The 22,379-nt window shown below is 36.1% G+C and overlaps 1 protein-coding gene across 1 annotated transcript in view; it reads left to right on the top strand.

Annotated features, from left to right (window-relative positions):
* Positions 1-2,759, top strand: part of AKR1D1 (aldo-keto reductase family 1 member D1) — a 78,380-nt gene extending 75,621 nt beyond the window's left edge. Inside the window, exon 9 of the mRNA XM_074193594.1 lies at positions 317-2,759. Coding sequence (XP_074049695.1) covers positions 317-359 — 43 coding nt within the window. The 3' untranslated portion in view covers positions 360-2,759. The remainder of the gene's footprint in view (positions 1-316) is intronic.
* Positions 2,760-22,379: the final 19,620 nt, after the last annotated feature.

The raw sequence follows: 22,379 nt of genomic DNA, 5'->3' as shown, positions 1-22,379 counted from the left end.
GATCTTCCTGATTCCAGTGTCAGTCTACCCACTGTGTCATCTAGTTGCTTTTACCACTACTGAATGTCATTTTTTAAATGACTAGCCAAAATCCTGTAGATGGAAATAAAAGCTAAGAGAGTTCATGAGCTGGTTGGGAGGCCATGGGTAAGTAAATGGAGAGATGAATGGTTCTTGAGGAGAGTGAGTAAGCAGGTAGCCAAGAGAGAAAAGTATGTGTAGGATAAAGGGGTGGTAGTTAATAGTTACCATGGGAGGTTATGTTGGTATAATTTTCATTAAATAAGAATTTTCATTGGGAAAATTATTTTGACAGGTGGGCTGATCATCCTGAATACCCTTTTCATGATGAATATTGATACCTGAAGACACCTAATATAATTTTTTTCCAGTTTGAATGAAAAAAACAATAACACTGTACTTCTCTTTCACATGTTCTGATTTTTTTTTACTGTTAATTGGAGACTCATATTTGAATTTGTCAAAATCATAAGACAATACATGATTAATACAGTAGTATAACTATGATAGGTTTAACTGTCTTCTGAAGGACACCAGTCATGCTATGTATAGACTAGGAGGCATGGCCCCTTTTTTGACTTAGAAATAAGAGAGAGAGACAGAGAGAGAGAGACAGAGAGACAGAGAGACAGAGAGACAGAGAGACAGAGAGACAGAGAGACAGAGACAGAGAGAGAGAGACTTAAACAAAGACAAAAATAGAGGTGGAGAGATGAGATGGAGAGAGAGAGAGAGAGAGAGAGATCAAGAGAGGGGAGGGGGAGGGTGGAGGTGGGGAGAAGAGAGATTAGGAGAAAGTAGGTCACAGACTCTGAATAGAGAATGGGAGAGCTTCTAAAGTGGGTGAAAAAAGTCAGCACCTCCCCATGTGTCTTGATTCTCAGCTCTTATATCCCCAAAGAACAGAGAAAATTCATTGGGTGTGATTCCTTTGATTGAGCTAAAAGAATCATCTTATTTCCAGATCACAGAATTCCCTAACTCTTAAGTATTCTATCAACTCAACTTTCTAGCTTACTTTGATAAATATGTTTATTTAGTATTCATGATTATCCTTTTTTGTAATATGTGTATGCTGGGGAGAGGAAGTTGAACCAGCCAAGATTAAGCTCTTACCCTCCAGGGAAGGTAACTTCCCAGATAGGGCAGAGCTACTTCCTCCTTGGAGTAATCAGAAAAAGTAATTTCACCCAAACTTCCCTCTCTTCCCCATAAATATCCATATCCTAAGACTTCAAATAGCTGATGTGTAAAACAGAGATATAATCCTTAGCCCCAAACTCTGTTGAAGATGAGAGAGAGCCAGGAACACTCACCTAGTCATGTAGCCACTGGCTACTTAAGTTCAATTCTGCCTATGAGGAATCATTATTCAGACTTGGGAAAGCAAGGGTGGAAATAAAACAAAAATTTATTAGAAGAAGTTGCAACACATAAGAAGGGATGGGGGGGGGGGGAGAGAGAGAGAGAGAGAGAGAGAGAGAGAGAGATAAAAGAACAACCAGAACAACCAAGCAGTGTTTGCTGGGCCAGCAGGTCAAAAAAGACTGTGGCCATGAGTGGGAGTCCAACCCAAGTTTTTATGTCTTACCTCTCATCCAGAGGGCAAAAGGTGAACTCCCTTTCCCTTACTGGGCAGACCTGGAATTAGGTAGAAAGTGAAGCCTAAGGAAAACAGGATACAAATTTTACATCAAGAATGGGGATCTCCACCCAATTTGACAAGATTAGCAGCCTTTAAGATTACAAATTTTGTTTCTGTTACAATCATAATTCTCTATATCTTTTTCATGATAGACAATTTACATCTCAAAAGTAGGTGGTAGTCAATTTACATTTCCATCCATTTTCTACATTCACAATTTTCTTCATCTTTCCCCTGTATCACTAGCTTAGTGGATAGAGTGGATGACAGTAAACTCTGGAAAATCTAGATTCAAGATCTGTTTCTAGTTTGTCCTGGCTGTGTGACTCAGTAAAATCACAGATTCTGAGGCACTCAGCCATCACTTATGTGCAGAACAAATACTTAAGTTAAATTAATTTTAATTTTATATTTATTTAATTAAATTAAGTACTTAATTGCAGAGCAAATATTTCAGGGCTATAAGTTTTGGAGAAGGTGTTAACCTAATCTAGTAATGAGAGTTTTCTACCCCAGAGTTTTATTGAAACTCTGGACCCATTTCATGTGTCCAGTTGCTGACCTTTGGTGGCAGCCTGAAAAACCCTCTGGTACTAGGAAGCTAGCTATTCCTAGGGACAAACCTGCTTTTGTTATAGATAGACTTCTCTTTCCTGCTATTCTCACCCACCTACTTAGAATCTTCATTCCAGGAAATTTCCAAGTTCCTAACATATGACATTCCCTATTCTGTGAATGTGAAGTAAGACCAGAGGTATGAACTTTAACTGTTCACCACAAAGGGGTGGGGAGAGAGGAGGAAGGGGGGGGGGGTAGAAAAATGTGTAACTTATAAATTTTCAAATGAATGAAGGTTGTAATGTTGTATGTAATTGGAAAAATAAAATGTCAATTTAAAAAAAGAAAACAAAAGAAAAGAAACCAGAGATGCTAGTGACCAGCTCCTAAGAACCAATGGTTAAATATTCAGAATGAAAAATTTTTACTGGGAAAATAGCATACACTACAAATTAGGTTTTGTTTGATTGCTTTGCTGGTGACCTGAACTAAAGAATGTAATGGATAAATGTTAATAAAGCATATTGAACTTAAACTTTGGAGTGTAGGTTCATACATTAGTGGGGGAGAATTGGTAGTTGAATACTTGCCAGCACACTCCCACATCATTCTATAAACATTATCTGAGCTCAGTAAAAGTTCAGAAGCCTAAGGAAATAAAGTCATTGTCAGTTTGGGGATTTGATGACTGTAGGCTAATGAAATGATAAGAATGACTGCCCTTTACCTAGTGTTTTAAAGCTTCAAAATGCAAACCTCAAAATACAAACATTATCTCATTTGAGCCTTACAACACCCACCCTTATTGGCAGAGCCCTTGCATCATTACCTGCCTCTTACATACTTAGACACCCTTTCTCTTCTCACTGTGATATCATGATTATATTACTCAAGACCTAACCACTACCCCCCACTACCAGTATTATATGCATATGTCCCTGACTCCTAGGTGACTGTGATCCCTATATATCATTATCTGTTCTTTCTTTGATTCCACAAACTCCTGGCTACCTAAAATGAATCACCTTTCCTTATATGAGGGCAAAATGCACTTAAAACAAGATCCATTATTTTGAGCATTTTTGACTGACAATTCTTTTGTGAATCAAATTAGATGATTTAACTCACCCTATAAAAAGAACCTCATCCATTTCTAGATAATTTTCTGAGCAAACTCCTTCGATATTAGAAATCTAGAGGCAAGCCCTCATCATTGCTGCTTCTGTATTGCTATATACTACATGTGTCTATCCTCACTGAATATCCTTTTCATGCTATGCTTAAGTAAATCCCCTTTTGTTAATGGTTGAATGACTATTAGTTCAAATATCAAATTTCATTTAGTTCAAATTTCAAACCTAAACTACCAGGGCCCAGCCTGAGTCAGGACCAGCCTAGAACTAAGGCAATCCTTAACATATATTGGTTCAGACTTCACTTTTACACTTAAACATTCTCAAATGAAACACATATACCATGAATTCTATCTCTCTTTCCATATAGTCATGCATAGCCAATACTGTGCACCCAAGCACCATGCCTCCCTCCTGAGCAATCAATCAACAAGTTATTTTTTTAATGGCTCCTATGTACAAGATCTCTAAGTATCCCCCTGAGGATTACTCACATCCTCCTGTAACCACTCCTTAAAAGAGCAAAAATCTCACAGAGGGATAACATTTGATGTTTGTGTTCTCCTCTCAAATCATATGGGTCTTAAAATCTACCCCAGATATCTGTATTGTTTCAGGAGTTTTTGTAAGAAGAACTGTGAAGTAAGGGGTTACCTTTCAACCTGGGAATGCTAAATAAATTATTATTTGCAAATGAACAGCGATATTATTTCGTCATAAGAAATTATCAAAGAGATTGATTCAGAGAAACCTAGAAATACTTGCATGAACTGATGCAAAGTGAATTGAGCAGAACCAAGAGGACATTTTATACATTGGGTACAGCACTGTAAAAGACAACTCTGAAAGACTTTGAACCTTTGATAAATAACATAACTAATCACAACTCAAAAAAACTGATATGAAGTTTCCCACCTATTGGCAGAGAATTGGTTAAGTTAAATGTGTAGAATGAGATATAAATTTTGAGCTGCAACCAACACAACACAAATCTGTTTATATCTACTTCTTTAAAAGCAAGACTTTTATTTGGAAGAATATCAGGTGGGAGGAGGAATAGAGATAGTTATAGTGATTTTTTAAAAAAGAACAGTGTCAGTGAAGCATATTTTAAGATTCACAGAAGGTCAACTGAGGGGGCCGAGCCAAGATGGCCGAGTAAAGGCAGAAAATTACAGAAACTCTCCACCAAACCACTCCAAATGCCTTTAAATTATGACTAATCAAATTCTGGAGTGGTGGAATCCATAGAAAAACTGAGTGCTTTTGCTTTGCCCATACTCAGATCTAGGTCATAGTCTGGGTCCCCTTACTGCCATAGAACTGGAACCCTGCTCATCACTCCAGGGCAGAGGGGAGTGCTAATGGTCATAAGGTCATAAGACCTTGAAGGAATTGAGGTCCTGGGGGGGGGGGGGGGATAAGAGGGGGGAGGTCCCTGAAAGCAGCTACAAAAACCCTTAAAAGATTGTGAAAGTGTTTCCTCTACTCTAGAAATAGACCCCCCTTAACAAAGAGTTAAAATCAAGTCTTAGGTGAGAAAATGAACAAACAGAAGAAAAAGAATCTAACCAAAGACAATTACTTTGGTCCCATAAAGAATCAAAATACACACACCCAGAAGATAACAAAGTCAAAGCTTCTGTAAGAAAAACCTCCAAGAAAAATATGAATTGGTTCCAGGCTATGGAAGAGATCAAACTATCTTTGAAAACCAAATAAGGGAGGTAGAGGAAAAATTGGGAAGAGAAATGAGAGCAATGCAGGAAAATCATGGAAACCATGTCAGCAGCTTAATGAAGGAGATACAAAAAAGTACTGAAGAAAATAATATCTTACAAACTACTTTAGGTCAAATGAAAAAAAGGAGTCTGAAAAGTCAATAAGGGGAATGCCTTAAAAAAAGCAGAAATTGTCAGATGGAAAAGGAGATTAAAAAAGCTCTCTGAAGAAAATAATTATTTAAAATGTAGAATGGAGCTAAGGGAATCTGATAACTTTGTGAGAGGTCAAGAAACAATAAAACAAAATGAAAAGAATGAAAACTAGAAGGAAATGTGAACTATTCCAATGGAAAAACAACTGACCTGGAAAGCGTATCCAAGAAACATAATTAAAAATTATTGAGCTACCTGAAACTCATGACCAGGAAAAGAGCTTAGACTTCATCAAGAAACTCTCTAGGAAAATTGCCCTGATATCCTAGAAGCAGAGGATAAAATAGAAACTGAAGGAATCTACCTATCACCTCCTGAAAGAGACCCCAAAATAAAAACTCCAAGAATATTATAGCCAAGTTCCAGAACTCCCAAGTCAAGAAGAAAATTTTACAAGCAGTCAGAAAGAAACAATTTAAATATCATGAAACTACAATCAGTAGGATTTAGCAGTGTCTATATTAAGGGCTTGTAGGGCTTGGAATATGATGTTCTAGAAAGCAGAGAGTTTTGATTACAGCTAAGATGCAACTACCCAGAAAAAATTTTCCTCTTTCAGGGGAAAAGATGAATATTCAATAAAATAGAGGACTTTCAAACTTTCTTGTTGAAACTACTAGAACTGAATAGAAAGTTTGATCTTCAAATACAGAACTCAGATAAAGCATGGAGAGGGTAGTTGGAAAGGGCAAATTATGAGGCATTTAATGATGTTGAACCATTTGTATCCCTGCATCAGAATATGATACTGATAACTCATATGAACCTACTCATTTCTTAGGGCAGTTAGAAGGAACACTTATAGACAAGGAATAGGAGAGAGTTGAATATGAAGGTATAATATATTATAAAGATGGAGCTAATGGGCAAGAAAAGGAATGTACTGGGAGAAAGGGAAAGGAGAGGTAGAATGGACTAAGATATTTTACATAAAAGAGGCAAGAAAAACCTTTTACAATGGAGTGGAAGGGGGGAAGGTGAGGGGGGAATAAATGAGCCTTTATTATCATTGGAAGTAGCTCAGAGAGGAAACAGCATACATACTCAATAGGTATAGAAATCTATCTTACCCTAGAGGAAAAAAGGAAAGGAAAGGGATGGGAGAAAGGGGACAGGGAGAGGAGGAGGGGATGATAGAAGAGAGGAAAGATCATGGGAGGAGATAGTCAGCAATAGCAACTGTGGGGAAAAAATATTGAAGCCACTTATCTGATAGACTTTTAATAAAAAATGCGATTCATCCCAAAGACAGAACTGATGGCATCTGAATACAGACTGAAGCACACTTCTATTTTCTCTAACTTTATTTTTCTTGAGGTTTCTTTATGTTGGGAAGGGGGGGGATTATGTTTACTTTTACAATAAGAATATTGTAGTAATGTGAAATAAATAAATAAAATTTAAAAAAAAGATTCACAGAAGGTAACATAAGGAAGTCCATAAGGGAACAGAGGCAAACAGAGCACTATTGGTACTACCAAGTTAGTGGATTACTATTTCAAAAACAAGATGTACACGAAACTTTTGCATTTTTATACAATCTTCTTTTTCTATCCATCGGATTCTTTTCTATTGTTTCTACCCTTCTATCCCTCTTCTATTTTCCTTATTTGTTGGTGGCTATCAAGCTTATAATAAAGAAAAATTATATAGTTTCAAAAGATGCCATTGTCAAAGGCAAAGAATGAAAGAGTTTCCACTATTAGTCTTGTGATATCAGGGGAAATGAAGAACACTGGGTTAATCTCTTGTCAATTTGTGGGAGAACTTGGACAAGAGTCAGACAACATTATTAAGAAGGGAGGGAAATATGGATGAATGGCTATATGCAGCAATCACTATCCAAAGCATTGAGACCACAAATCCATTTGACTATTTGATTAAAAGAACAAAAAAGATCAGTAAAGTAAAAGGAATTTGATTACTTTGGATCTTTTTTTTTTTTAGTTTTTGCAAGGCAATGGGGCTAAGTGGCTTGCTCAAGGCCACACAGCTAGGTAATTGTTAAGTGTCTGAGGTCGGATTTGAACTCAGGTACTCCTGACTCCAGAACTGGTGCTCTATCCACTGCACCACCAAGCTGCCTATTACTTTGAACTAAAATCACATATGAACAAGATATTATTGTTTCATAGATTGAAGTTCACAAAACTTTAGACAGCAGAATGTCAGGAAAATGAAATTCAGTCAAATTTCAGATGATATATTTCCATAATATATTCCAACTAGAGCAAGCATTTTTAATCTCGAACTATTAGAAGATGATAAAAATAACAGTTTTCATAGCTTTAAAAAGGTTTAAAAAATTGGCATTTTTAACAAATAGAAAAAATTATAAAATAATTTGATCATTATAAAAATGAATAATTTTTGATCAGAAAAATGCATTAAGGAAAAAAAGCAAAGAATCAGCTTGCAAGATCTCTTTTTAAAATTAATTTTCCCCAATACTATGAAATAACAATTAACTTTCTTTTTAAAAAAATTTGTATTCCAAATTCTCTCCCTCCCTTCATGTCCTCCACGTTGAGAAAGCAAGAAATTTGCTATAGTTTATAGATATGAAATCATACAAAATTTATTTCCATATTAGTCATGCTAAGAAAGAAAAACACACATACAAACATATTCACGAAGCAAGGGGAAAAAATATGCTTTGATCTGTGTTCAGACTCCATCAGTTCTTTCTCTGAAAATAGATAGTATTTTTTGTCCTTCAGAACTGTCTTTGATCATTGTATTGCTGAGAATAGATAAATCATTCACTGTTGCTCAGAATACAATATTGCTGTTACAGTGTTTGGTGTTCTCCTCATTTCATTTTGCATCAATCCAAGTAAGTCTTTCAAGGTTTTTCTGAAATTATCCTCCTTGTCATTTCCTATATCACAATAGTTTTCCCCATTACAATCATCCAGCACAACTTCTTCAGTCATTCCCCAATTTCCCCTCAATTTTCAATTCTTCGGCACTACTAAAAGAACTCTTTTGCATTCTGGAATATCATATTCCAAGTCCTCTGATCCTTTAATTTAGAAACTGTTAAATCTTATGTTTATACTGACTGTGGCTCCATAATCCTGGAATTGTTTCTTTCTGGGGGCTTGCAGTATTTACTCTAGACCTGGGAGTTCTGGGATTTATATCTGTGGGTGTTTTGGGGATTTCTTTAATGAGGCGATCAGTGGATTCTTTCAATGTCTATTTAACTTTATAGTACATGGCAGTTTTCCTTGATTTCTTGAAAGATGATATCCAGGGTTTTCTTTTGATTGTGATTTTCAAGTAATCCAATAATTATCTTTCCCTCATTTATTTATTTTACAATTACATGCAAAGATAGTCTTCAGCATTCATCCTTTTGCAAGCTTCTGAGTTTCAAATTTTTCCACCACCCTTCCTTCCCACCCCTTCTCCATGGCAGTAAACAATATTATAGGTGTACATGTCAAATTGTATTAAACATATTTCTATATTAGTCAAACTGTGAAAGAACTAGAACTAAGGTGTGTAGGAGGAACATGAGAAAAAAAGAAAAAACAAAAAAAGTTTTAAAAAGTGAATATAATATGCTTTACTCAACATTTAGAATCCATTCTCTGAATTTAGATGGCATTTTCGCTAACGGATCTCTCAGGATTGTCCTTGATCATTGAACAGCTGAGAAGAGTTTTTTTGATCATTGTTGATCATCTCACAATGTTGTTGTTAGTGTGCATAGTGTTCTTCTGGTTGTGTTCACTTCATTCAGCATCAGTTCATGCAAGTCTTTTTATGCTTTTCTGAAGTCAGGTTGTTCATGATTTCTTATTTACTGTATGAATGTGGAATATTCATATACCATAGCTTGCCATTCCCCTCAATTTCCAAGTCTTTGTCACTACCAAAAGAGATGCTATAAATATTTTTTGTACATGTGGGTCTTTTCTTCTTTTTTATGATCTCTTTGAGATACAGACTTAATAGTGGAATTGCTGGATCAAAGTAAATACAATTTTATTGACCTTTGAGCTTAGTTTCAAAATGCTCTCCAGAATGGTTGGACTCCACCAACAATGCATTAATAACCCAATCTTTCCATATCCTCTTCAACATTGATTATTTTCCTTTTTTGGCATTTTAGCCAATCTGATAAATGTAAAGTGGTGCCTCAGAGTTGTTTTAATTTGCATTTCTCTAATCAATAATGATTTGGAGATTTTTTTTAATATGTCTATAAGATAGCTTTAACTTTTTCATCTGAAAACTGCCTGTTCCTATCCCTAGACCATTTATCAAATTAGGAATGACTTGTATTCTGATAAATTTGACTCAGTTACTCTATATATTTTAGAAATGAGTCCTTTATCAGAAACACTAGTTGTGAAAATTGTTTCCATCTTTCTGCATTTTTTCTAATATTGGTTTTGGTTCTAATCTTGCATTGGTTTTATTTGTGCAAAATCTTTTTATTTAATGTAGTCAAAATTAATCCATTTTGAAATTTTTTTATGTTCTCTCTTTTTTTATTATAAATTCTCCATTCCATAGATTTGACAGATAGACTATTCCTTGTTCTCCTAATTGGCTTATGGTATCACCCTCTATTTCTAAGTCCTGTACCCATCTTCAATCTTATCATGGTTTCAATGCCTAGTTTTTGCCATACTATTTTCCAGTTTTCTCAGCAGTTTTTGTCATATAGTGAGATCTTATCCCAAAATTAGATTCTCTAGGTTTGTAAAATAGAATATTGCCTTAGTTATTTGCTATTTATTTTGTATCTAATCTATTCCATTTCTCTATTTCTTAACCAATGCCAGACAATTATATATTTATATATGTAAATATGTATTTTTCAGTAATGTCCTTGATGTTTTTACCTTTTGCTCCTACTTTATAGAGCTAAAAAACATAGGAAAATGTATTTTGTTCCTCTTTTTCTAGCTCTATAAAAGAATTTTTGGTTGTTTGGTATGGCACTGATTAATTTAATTTAGGTTGAATTGTCATTTTTATTATATTAGCTCAGCCTAACCATGAGCAATTGACATTTTTCCAGTTATTTAGGTCTGATTTTATTAATGTGAAAAGTGTTTTGTAATAGTGTTCATGTGGTTTCCTGGATTTGCATTGGCAGGTAGACTCCTAAGTATTTTATGTTGTTTACAATTACTTTAAACGAAATTTCTTTCTCTATCTCTTGCTGTTGGCCTTTGTTGGTAATATATAGATATGCAGATGATTTCTATGGGTTTATTTTATATCCAGAAACTTTACTAAAATGTTTCAAGTCACTTTTTAATTGATTTTCTAGGGTTCTCTAAGTAGACCATCATATCATCTGAAAAGAGTAAAAGTTTTGTTTCTTCATTGCCTATTATAATTTCTTCACTTTCTTTTTTGCTTATAGCTAAAAACTAACATTTCTCACACAATATTAAATAAAAATGGTTTAATTCAATAATTCTTTTTTTTTTTTTTTTAGGTTTTTGCAAGGCAAATGGGGTTAAGTGGCTTGCCCAAGGCCACACAGCTAGGTAATTATTAAGTGTCTGAGACCAGATTTGAACCCAGGTACTCCTGACTCCAAGGCCGGTGCTTTATCCACTACGCCACCTAGCCAAACCCTAATTCAATAATTCTTAAATGATCTCCCTATTTTCCAGGTCAGTTTCTCCATTTTCTTCTTTTTTTTTCATTTTGTTTTTATTTGATTGCTTCTTGATTTCTCATGTATTCAATAACTTCTACTTGCTGAATTCTAAGTTTTAAGGAATTATTTTCTTTAGTGAACTTTTGTATTTCCTTTTCCATTTGACCAGTTCTGCTTTTTAAGGCATTCTTTGGTGTATTTTATGCTTCTTTTGTTATTTGGCCTTAATTTTTATATAGATCAATATGATATGTATAATGAATTTAATAATAATGATTTCATTTTTAGAGATCATTTTCATAGGCAGACTCTGACCTGAGAATAGAGAGAACAAAGCAGCCAAAGTAAATTGTTTTAATCCTGACAGGCTTGCATTTTCCCCCCAAACTGTATTTGCCTGTATTAAATGAAGTGAATCAGAATAATGTCTAACCTGTTCTGTACACAACAATCGACTTAATCATTCCCACTGGCCAAAACTTGCAATTGTTGTATTGTCCTATGCTGGTGGGTTTGTACCAGGAGGATCACTCAAACCCCCAAACTGATTGCTCTATAACCTACCTTCTATCTCCCTTTCCCTTTATGGACACGCAAGTAGCTTCAATCAGTGGAATAATCCCAAGATTTGCAAATCTGTTCTTGCAGTGAAAGCAATTAATTAAACTGCTACTTGATTACTGGCATTCTACCTTTGCTGTGTTCTGTTTCACCTGTTAGAAACTGGTTGGGTAAAAATTCTGTTATTATTAATTTGTAGTAGTGGTTCTCTAAAGAAGTGTTCATGGAAGAGAATACCTTGAGTTTCCAGTATCTGAACTGAAACTGAATTCACTGGAAACCTTGTTCCAGAGTCCCAAGCTGGAAAGTTCAGTGCTCTGACTCCCACTCCATGGTCAGACCCAAGCAGTCTTTCATTGTGAAGAATGTTCCAGAGTCCCTGTTCCTTACCAGGATCACTCTGGGTAAGCCCATTTTTTTCCCTGTTATTTTAAACACAGATTGGTAAAGCTTTTGCTGTTTTTAAAACATTATATTTTTGTTTTTATTTGTTCTATGTATAAATTTTTGCACAAGAATTACTTACATGGTTGATTTTATATGCATTGAACCGGTTGAAATTAACATCTTTAATTGTGTACCTGGTTAAAATTGTGGAATATTAACTTTTGCTAACACAGTGGGAATTAATTGTATCTAAGTATTTGTGTTATATCCCTTTATAGTATACTTGTACTGTATGTAATTGTTAAGTGGACAACTCTGTTATTTAAGGCATTCTTTTCTTTGGGGAATTTTTAAGTCTCTTTTACCATTGGTCAATTCTGTTTTTTAAGGTATTTTTTCTTCAATGTTTTTGTTCTTCCTTTGCCAAATTGCTGGCTCTTTTTTCACAATTTTCTTTTATCACACTCATTTCTTTTCCCATTTTTTCTCTACCTCTCTAATTTGATTTTTAAAATACTTTTTTGTCTGTAACCAATCCACTTTTTTTTTTCTTTGAGGCTTTAGAAGTAGTAGTTTTGACTTTGTTGTTTTCTGAATTTGTGTTTTGATCTTCCCTATCACAGAGTAGCTTTTTTTTATGGTCAAGGTTTTTGTTTTCAATATTGTTTGCTCATTTTCAAGTCTATTTCTTGACTTCTAACTTAATGTTAAAGTTGGGATCATCCTCCTAGGGTAGAGGATACAAAGTCCCAAGTTTCAGGTTACTTATAGAGCTGCTTTCAGATCTAGTTTTGGGGTCTGTAAATTTTTAATTCATCCAAGGTAATATGATCTAAGGGGAGATGTTTACTATTCTCCTGGCCTGTGATCTGGTCTGTGAGGGACAGCAAACATTCCTGTAACCTGGTGCATACACAAGCTGTGGTGTGATGAGGCTTCTCCTCACCCTGGGACTTCAGCCCTGATCTAGGTATGGGCAATGAAACAGTCCTGCATCCAGTGCTCATTTTGAGTGGTTTTCCAGTCCCCTTACCATCTGTTGGTTGAGAACTGCAGACATCACATTGCTTTAGTTGCCATGTAGACCTGCTGTTAGTTTGCTGGGGCCAGGACTGGACTGTGCTGGCTCAGACTGTGCTGGACTATGCTCCATTCTCACTCTAATGAGACAGAACCTTTCTTACTGACCATTTAAGTTGTCTTGGACTAGAAAATGCCACCCTTTTTGTGAGTTCTGCCATTCTACAATTCATTTTGAGACATTTTTAAAAGTTGTTTTAAGAGAAGTTTTGGTGAGCTTAATCAAGTCCTTGCCTTTTCTCCATCCATTTTGGCTTCATCCCCTCCCCCCATTCTACTTTTTTTTAATGGACAAATCATTTTCTTATTAACTTATTTATTTATTTTAGGTTTTTGGAAGGCAATGGGGTTAAGTGACTTGCCCAAGACCACACACCTAGGTACTTATTAAATGTCTGAGGTCAAATTTGAACTCAGGTACTCCTGACTCCAGGGCCAGTACTCTATCCACTGTGCCACCTAGCCACCCCTCCATTCTACTTTTTGAGGACTTTTCTTCAATGAATTTTTGTACAACGTTTTTCCATTTGGCCAAGTTTCTAAGTTCTTTCTAAGTTCTCTTCAGTGAATTTTTGTTCTTCTTTTATCATTTAGACTATTCTATTTTTCTTTTTTTTTTTGCAAGGCAACTGGGGTTAAGTGGCTTGCCCAAGGCCACACAGCTAGGTAATTATTAAGTGTTTGAGACTGGCTTTGAACCCAGGTACTCCTGACTCCAGGGCCGGTGCTTTATCCACTGCGCCACCTAGCTGCCCTAGACTATTCTATTTTTAAGGTGTTATTTCTTCAGTATTTTTTTGTGACTTCTTTGCCTCATTATTGACTCTTTTTTATTTTCTTGCATCATTGTCATTTCCTTTCCCCATTTTACTCTGCTTCTCTTATTTGATTTTTAAAATCCTTTTGAGGGCAGCTAGGCGGCGCAGTGGATAAAGCACTGGCCCTGGAGTCAGGAGTACCTGGGTTCAAATCCAGTCTCAGACATTTAATAATTACCTAGCTGTGTGACCTTGGGCAAGCCACTTAACCCCATTTGCCTAGCAAAAAACAACAACCAAAAAAAACCATAAAATAAAAAATTCTTTTGAGATCTTCTGGAAATTACTTTGGGGCCTAAGACCAATTCACATTTTTCTTTGAATCTTTGCATATAACGGTCTTGATGGCATTCTGATATGTGAACAACCAGGAGCACTCTTCTGCTTCCTGGAACTTGCACCAGTTTGTCTGCTCCCCATGGTCACAAGTTCTGGTGTGCTAATGCTCCTCCCCACCCTGGGACGGTGACCTGAATCTCCTATGGGCAAGGCAACAAAGTCCTGCACTCAGTGTCAGGAAAGAGGTCCTATAATCTCTTTCTGACCTTTTGTCTAATACCAATATCATCTGTGTACTGATAGCTCCAGAACCACTGCTGTAGATTCAGTTGCCCCTGAGGTCTGCTGTTGACTTACCTGCACTTGACTGTACTCCACTCTTACTTCTTTGTGACATATTTTCCTGCCAACTTTCTAAGTTATGTTTGATTACAAAATTGTTTCTCCTCGCTCTTTCCTGAGTTCTATCACTCCAGAAATTCATTTTGAGGCATTAATTTAAAGTTGTTTAGAGAATAATTTGAGAACAACTGAATCTGGAGCAGGGTTCCAGTGGTTAACTTGTTAGTGACAAGAGAATTTCTGACTGAACTTCATTACCTCAATTTAACTAAGACAAGCAAAATAAGTAAATAAGTATAACCCCAATGTTAATGGTTAGTCTGAAAATTCTATGTGTATTCCTAGTGTTTACTGACCAGTTAATTTTACTTGATGCATATCTTTCCCTTGTGTTATTTATTTTTTATGTATAAATATTTATCTTTCTCTTTGTTCCTTAAAAATCAAATTCCTTTAATCCATTCTGCTGATTTGGTATCCAATACTTGCAGTAGAATCTCCTGAGGTCATATTTGTCTGAATAATCATAGTTGTACATTGAACCTAACAACATGCTATCACTTGTTGTTCTCTTTGAGTATGAAGGAGAAGAATGAAATTTTAAGGGGTCAAAACTAAAACCTACATTAGAGTATTGAAAACAGACTTGGGGCACACTGGGTTTTTTTGGTTCTATCATGAGTCTATGCTCTGAGCATATAATAATCTCATTATTAAAATGTTTCTGCATGTTAATAAGTATGATTGGCAGAAGTATCTATCATCAAATGCTTGGACTTTTTATGTCAATAATCTATAATTTATGTCTTTTGTATGTCTTGAATTTCTGTTCAAGTTTCCTTTATTTCTGTTTAGACATTTTTCAGTCATGTCTAATTTTTCATGATTCCTTTTAGGATTTTCTTAGCAAAGGCACAGGAATGGTTTGCTATTTTCTTCTCTAGTTCATTTTACAGATTAGGAAACTGAGACAAACTGGGTTAAGTGACTTGGTCAGGGTAACAGCATTAGAATGTATCTGAGGCTAGATGTTAACTCAGATCCTCCTGTGTCTAGGCCCAGTACTCTCTACACTGTGCCATTTAGCACAGTTTCCTTTATAGATTGTTCTGTCCATTATCTACAAAGAATATGCATCCTGTTCCTATCTTTTCACATTTTTATGATTTCTAACTCAAATTTAATTTTTGCAAATAAGACATTTTTGTGAGAAGAGAATACTTGCATTATTTAATTCAAAAATCAACACAGATCTTTCAAATGTTTTTCTAATATTTTGTTAAAACTCTTTAATTTCCTTCTTGTTAGAATTATCTATGTCCAAAATAGAAATATTAATATCTATATAATAATCATTGCTATGAATGTCTTTCCATGCTCCAGTTAGCTTTTCCTTTAAGAATTTAGATACTTGGGGTGGGGAGGTACAGCTAGGTGGCACAGTGGATAGAGCACTCAGATGCTTAATAATTACCCAGCTGTGTGATCTTGGGCAAATCATTTAACCCCATTACCTTGCAAAAAACTAAAAAAAAAAAAATAGAATTTAGATACTCAGGGTATAGCTAGGTGGTGCAGTGGATAGAGCACCAGCACTGGAGTCAAGAAGACCTAAGTTCAAAATCCAGCCTCAAACACTTAATAATTACCTAGCTATATGTGACCTTGGGCAAGTCACTTACCCCACTGCCTTGCCAAAAAATAAAGAATTTAGATTCTCAAGACAGAACCAAGATGATAGAGTAGGGGCAGGAACTCCCACAAGCTCTCCCCCAGACTATTCCAGATACCTTTAAATTCTAATTCTAACCAAATTCTAAAGTGGTAGAACCCACAAATGACTGGGTAAAACAATTTTCCAACCCAAGACAACATGGAAGATCCTTGGAAAAGGTCTGTTACATCAGAATTAGAAAGGGCCTTTAGCACAACCTTGATCAGACCAGAGAAAACTGATTTCAGCCATCCATGAACAGTTGGTGGAGCTCCAGGGTTCCTAGGGGCACCTAGGTTCATGGAAGCAGTGGTAGTTCCAGACCTCTCAGCTATTGCCAAGGACAACTTGGAAGCTCAGAAGGAAAACTCTGCTGCACCAGAATGAGAGGGGAGCCCCATCCAGCACAAGCCTCAGTGTAGACCCAGCCCTAGGCACCAGAAGCAGACCTAGAAAGCAACCTGGCAGGGAGTTGCTGCTTCCAGATTGCTCAGCCCATGGATGGTAAGGGGTTCAGGGGAGATTTCAGAGGTCTTTTTTGCTATCCCTGAAGCAGGACACTGTGGCTTTACCCATACTCAGATCCAGGTCACAGTCTGGGCCCCCAGTCTCAGGTAAAGGAACTTTACTGCCATTGTGGAGCAGGGACTCTCTGCAGAAAAGAGTGCTTGTGGTCATTCATAGGCCAGAAGAGCAGTCAGAGCCTTTCATAAGACCTTGGAGGAACTGAAGTCCTTAGGGAGTATCCCTGAAAACAGCTGGAAAAACCCTCAAAAGTTTGAGACAGTACATCTTCCACCCTGGGAGCAAAGTCCCACCTTAACAAAGACTTAAAAACAAGTCATAGGCTGGGGAAATAAGCAAACAACAGGAGAAAAATACAATTATAGACAAAATACAAACTCAGAAGATAATAAAGTCAAAACCTCCAAGAAAAATATGAAAAGGTCTCAGGCTATGGAAGAATTCAAAAAAATGTTTTGAAAATCAAGTAAGGGAAGTAGAGGAAAAATTGGGAAGACAAATGAGAACAATGCGGAAAAATCATGAAAAATAAATCAGCACTTGGTAAGGGAATTACCAAAAAAAAATTACTGAAGGAAAAAAAAAAACTAGTTTAAGTCAAATGGAAAAAGCAGTCCAAAAGTACAACAAAGAGAAGAATGTTTTAGAAAGCAGAACTGGTCAAATGGAAAAGGAGATACAAAGACTCTCTGAAGAAAATACTTCCTTCAAATGTAGAATGGAGCTAAGGGAAGCTGATGACTTTGTGAGAAATCAAGAAATAATAAAACAAGACCAAAACATGAAAAACTAAAAGAAAATGTGAAATATCTCATTGGAAAAACAACTGACCTGGAAAACAGATCCAGGAGAGATAAATTTTTTTTGGATTTTTGCAAGGCACTGGATTAAGTAATTTGCCCAAAGTCATACAGCTAAGCAAGTATTAAGTCTCTGAGGCTGAATTTGAATTCAGGTCCTCCTGACTCTAAGACCAGTCTCTATCCATTGCATCACCTCACTGCCCTCAGGAGAGATAAAAATTTTTGGACTATCTGAATATCATGACCAAAAAAAAAAGTCTAGACTTTGTTTTTCAAGAAGTAATCTAGGAAAAATTGCCTGATATCCAAGAAACAGAGGGTAAGGGGCACAGTGGATAGAGCACTGGGCCTGGAGTCAGGAGTACCTGCATTCAAATCCAGCCTCAAACACTTAATAATTACCTATCTGTGTGGCCATGGGCAAGTCACTTAAACCCCATTGCCTTGCAAAAACTAAAAAAAAAAAAAAGTAAAAGAAAAGAAAAAGAAACAGAGGGTAAAATAGAAATTGAAAGAATCCACTGATTACCTCCTGAAAGAAATCCCGAGGGGTGGCTAGGTGGCACAGTGGATAGAGCACTGGCCCTGGAGTCAGGAGTACCTGGGTTTAGATCTGGCCTCAGACACTTAATGATTGCCTAGGTGTATGGCCTAGGGCAAGCCACTTAACCCCATTTGCCTTGCAAAAAAAAAAAAGAGATCCCAAAATTAAATTGCCACAAACATTATAGCCAAATTTCAGAACTTCCAAGTCAAGGACAAAAATATAGCAAGTAGCCAGAAAAACAATTCAAATATCACAGAGCTGTAGTTGGAGTAACACAAAATTTAGCAGCATCTATCTATATTAAGGGTTTGTAGGACTTCAAATATGATATCTCAGAAGGTAAAAGAGCTTGGATTGCAACCAAGAATCAACTACCCAGCAAAAGTGAACATCCTCTTTCAGGGGAAAAGATGGCTATGCAGTGAAAGAGGGGACTTTAAAACTTTGCTGATGAAGTGACCAAAGTTGAATAGAGAGTTTGATCTTTAAGTACAGAACTCAGGTGAAGCATAGATTGCTGGTGATTGAGAAGGGCAAATTATGGGGAATTTAATGATGTTAAACTGTTTGTATTCCTGTAAGGGAAGTTGATACTGATAGCTCATTTGAATTTCATTTCTTAGTACATTTAGAAGGAGCATATATAGAAAAGGAATAGGAGGTAACTGAATATAAAGGTATGATATAAAGACAGTTAATGAATGAGAAAGGAAGGCGCTGGGAGAAAGGGAAAGGAGAAGTAGAATGGACTAAGATATTTCACATAAAATAGGCAAGAAAAATCTTTTGCAGTGGAGTGAAAAAGGGGGAAGGTGAGGGGGAATGAGTGAGTCTTCCTTTTCATTGGAAGTGACTCAGAGAGGAAATAACATACACATTAAATAGGGTAAGAAATCTATCTTACCTTAGAAGAAAAAAAGGAAAGGAAAGGGATGGGAGAAAGGAGTCAGGGAGGGGTGGGGGGTTCTGTAGATGAGAGAAGAGAGGGAAGATCATGGGAAAGGGTAGTCAAATACAACACACTTTTGAGGAGGCAAAGGGTGAAAAGAGATAGAATAGAATAAATGGGGGTGGGGAGGAATAGATGGAAGGAAATATAGCCAGCAATAGCAAACTATGGGAAAAATATTGAAGCAACTTCTCTTATGGACTTATGATAAAGAATGCCATCCATCCCAAAGGAGCTGATGATATCTGAATACAGACTAAAGCACATGTTTTTCTCTTCATTTTTCTTGAGGTTTCTCTATCTTTTTTTGGGGGGGGGATTGTGTTTACCTTCACAACATGACTTTTGTAGTAATGTGAAACAAAAAGACCTTTGACATTATGCCATTTGATGTATACACATTTCCTGATGTTGTTTCTTCTTATAGCTTCCCTGTTTTTCTCTCAACTTAATTTTTTTTGGCTTACCTGAAATGTCTGATAATTTTTAGTCAACTGAAATATGATAAATTTTGTTTTAACTCTTAAAAAAAGACCGAAGAAAAAAGTATCATGGTAAACAATATGTCTGACAACCAAAAATCCATAAACAATTGACAAAAATTTTAAATAGTAAATAGCTAAGTGATAAGTAGTCAAAGGACATGAACAAGCTTCTTCTATAAGAAGAATCACAAATTATCAATATCAGGGTGGGAAAGAGTTTGATCATGAACAATCAGAGAAATTCAAATTAAAACAATTCTGAGGTATTACCTTGTACTTATCAAAGAAACAAAAAAAAGCTTAGAATTATAAAATTCAATATTGCAGTAGAAAACAGTAATGCTATTAGACTTCTAGTAGAGCTCTGAATTGGGCAATCTTTTTCAAATGCAATTTAAAATTATGCAATAAGAGCTACAATACTGTGACTGCTCTCAGTTGAACAATTTTATAGTTCTTATTAACCCAGTGAACCCACTTCTATGACTATTCCCTAAAGATATTATTGGCAGGAAAAGAAGATTTATCTGTACAAAAATATTCCTAGCAGCAATATTTATGAAGGGATGACAGTAATTGCATTTCTGTCAAGAATGCAGAGCCAAAGAAAAATAGGACAAAGATCGCATGCCCCTTTTAGTCCTTTCCGTTCAGTTCCTATGATTTACATGATTGGCATCATGGGAGTGGAAAAGAGAAATAATTTTCTCATTCTAAGTCAATCAAGAATTCAGACAGAAAGAGCCCAAGTGATAACAGGTGAAAAGGTGTAAATTCATAAGATAGGCTTAAAAAGGCCAAGTGCTTCCCTGTCTAGCTGAGTGGATATAGTTGTCTAGGGTATGCATCATAAAGGAGTTTAATAGAATCCCTGGGACTTTAAGCTAAATTGCTAGTAAATACCTCCTCCTAAAGGAAAGAAACTAACACATTTGAAGACTTGAAAACACATTTGAAAACTTGCAAATGGCAGCAGAGAATAGCAGTATGATGACATCTCAGAGTACTTTTATGGTTCTACAGCACTGAAAGTACAAGTTTTTCCTAGATACTTGGTTTCCCTGTTCACAGGTTTCTTCAATGTGTGTCCTTTTCAATTCCTATTCTTCAGGAAGAAATTCAAATGCATTGCTTAATTCTGAGTATTCAATATTCTTTCTTCTTTCCTCCATCACCCATGACTCACTTTTCCCTATATCTTCAGTGTCTTGACAGAGGTCAAGATTCTTCTCTGACTTTTGCAATCCTTTTTCTTCTTTGTCTTTACTTCGAAGTACTGCTTCCATTTTTTTGGATAACATTTAGAGTGAAATCATTTTTCTGAGTCAATCCCTTTTTCTTTCAGTAGAGAGGTCAATTTGTACTTTGCAAACAGTAGTTAATTGTTAATGGAAAAAAAGTACAAATATCACAAACTACAGAATTCCCTTTGCCCTTCAAATTTGTTGGAAGCAAGCTCATCAACCCCCCGACACACACACATACACACACACACACACTCCTTTTTTAAAATAATACTTAGTTCTTGTAGCCCAATTCCTATGGCAAATTGTTTGGGTACACCCATTAGCCTCACTAGTCACTCTCCTAAGAGAGGATTTATTTGTTGATTAAGGTCTTCTCTCCTTTTCTTGAGAGATGTGGCTAGTTCAGTCTGCTTTTTTTTTTTTTTGCTTTTTTTTTTTAGGTTTTTGCAAGGCAAAGAGGTTAAGTGGCTTGCCCAAGGCCATAGAGCTAGGTAATTATTAAGTGTCTGAGACCAGATTTGAACCCAGGTACTCCTGACTCCAAGGCCAGTGCTTTATCCACTATGCCACCTAGCCACCCCAAAATTATCTAGTTTTTTTAAGATTTTTTTTTTTTTTGGCAAGGCAATGGAGTTAAGTGGCTTGCCTAAGGCCACACAGCTAGGTAATTATTAAGTGTCTGAGGCCGGATTTGGACTCAGGTCCTCCTGACTCCAGGGCCTGTGCTCTATCCACTATACCATTTAGCTGCCTGTTTAGTCTGCTTTTGAATAAAAATGAACAGTTTCCTGCCAAAACGCTGGTACCAACAGAAGCTAAGCACAGCTGGTTATGACTGAGAGGGCTGAATACTTCTACCTGCCATTTTCCATCTCTTTCTTCAATTCTCTTTCAATATGTTTTAAATTTCCACTTCTACATAGTTTCTTGTCTGTGAGATAAAGTATGAAAATGTTTCATAAGGTGTAAACTATATAAACATGAGGGCTTTTTTGCTATTACATCATGCTTTTCATTCAATTATGTTTACAAAGAATTCTATTAAAAACAGCTAAGAATAAGCGATTACTAATCATTATGTTCTATTAGAGTAAGATTTTTAAAAATACTAGTTATAATTAGGTATTTTTCTGCTCTGTAATCTCCAACTGTTTTCCATTCTTTTCTAGGAACACATCAATTCTGGTGCAATTATAAGAATCCAAGACAAATGGAGTCCAAAATGGTCCAATCTGCAAGAAAAACCATTGAAGCAGAACTCCAAACCAATAGCACTTTATTAAAATATCCATGGCCCCCCTCTAATGAAGTTGAACTCAGATCTTCTTCCTTTCCCAAGGCTTCAGTATATAGAGTTTGATACCCAAATTTGTAAAGAAGGAATGGTAAAATACAGAATTTCATTGGTTGATAGACCTTGATTTTGACACTCTAGGAGTGTCTGACTGGGAGGATCAGAAAGGTTGCATCAGCATGAGTGGTCACAAGTGGGCAAGGCAAGGGTCATCTTCAGTGTCTAAGCAAGTGGTCATGAGGGGGACACCTACTCATGCTAAGGATAAGAAAGAGGGGTTCAGAGGTACAAAAACAAATTGAAGAATTTTCTGTATCATACATCCACATTAGGCTTAGACATGGAATTTGAGCAAAATAGGATGGAGAAATCTTTATCAGCATTCTTGTGATTGTATAAGTGAGCTTCATAACTGGTAA

The sequence above is a fragment of the Macrotis lagotis genome, chromosome 7 (genome assembly GCF_037893015.1).
Source record: "Macrotis lagotis isolate mMagLag1 chromosome 7, bilby.v1.9.chrom.fasta, whole genome shotgun sequence".
NCBI lineage: Eukaryota > Metazoa > Chordata > Mammalia > Peramelemorphia > Peramelidae > Macrotis > Macrotis lagotis.
Note: the sequence above shows the minus strand (reverse complement) of the source record. Positions and strands in the feature narration are given on the sequence as shown.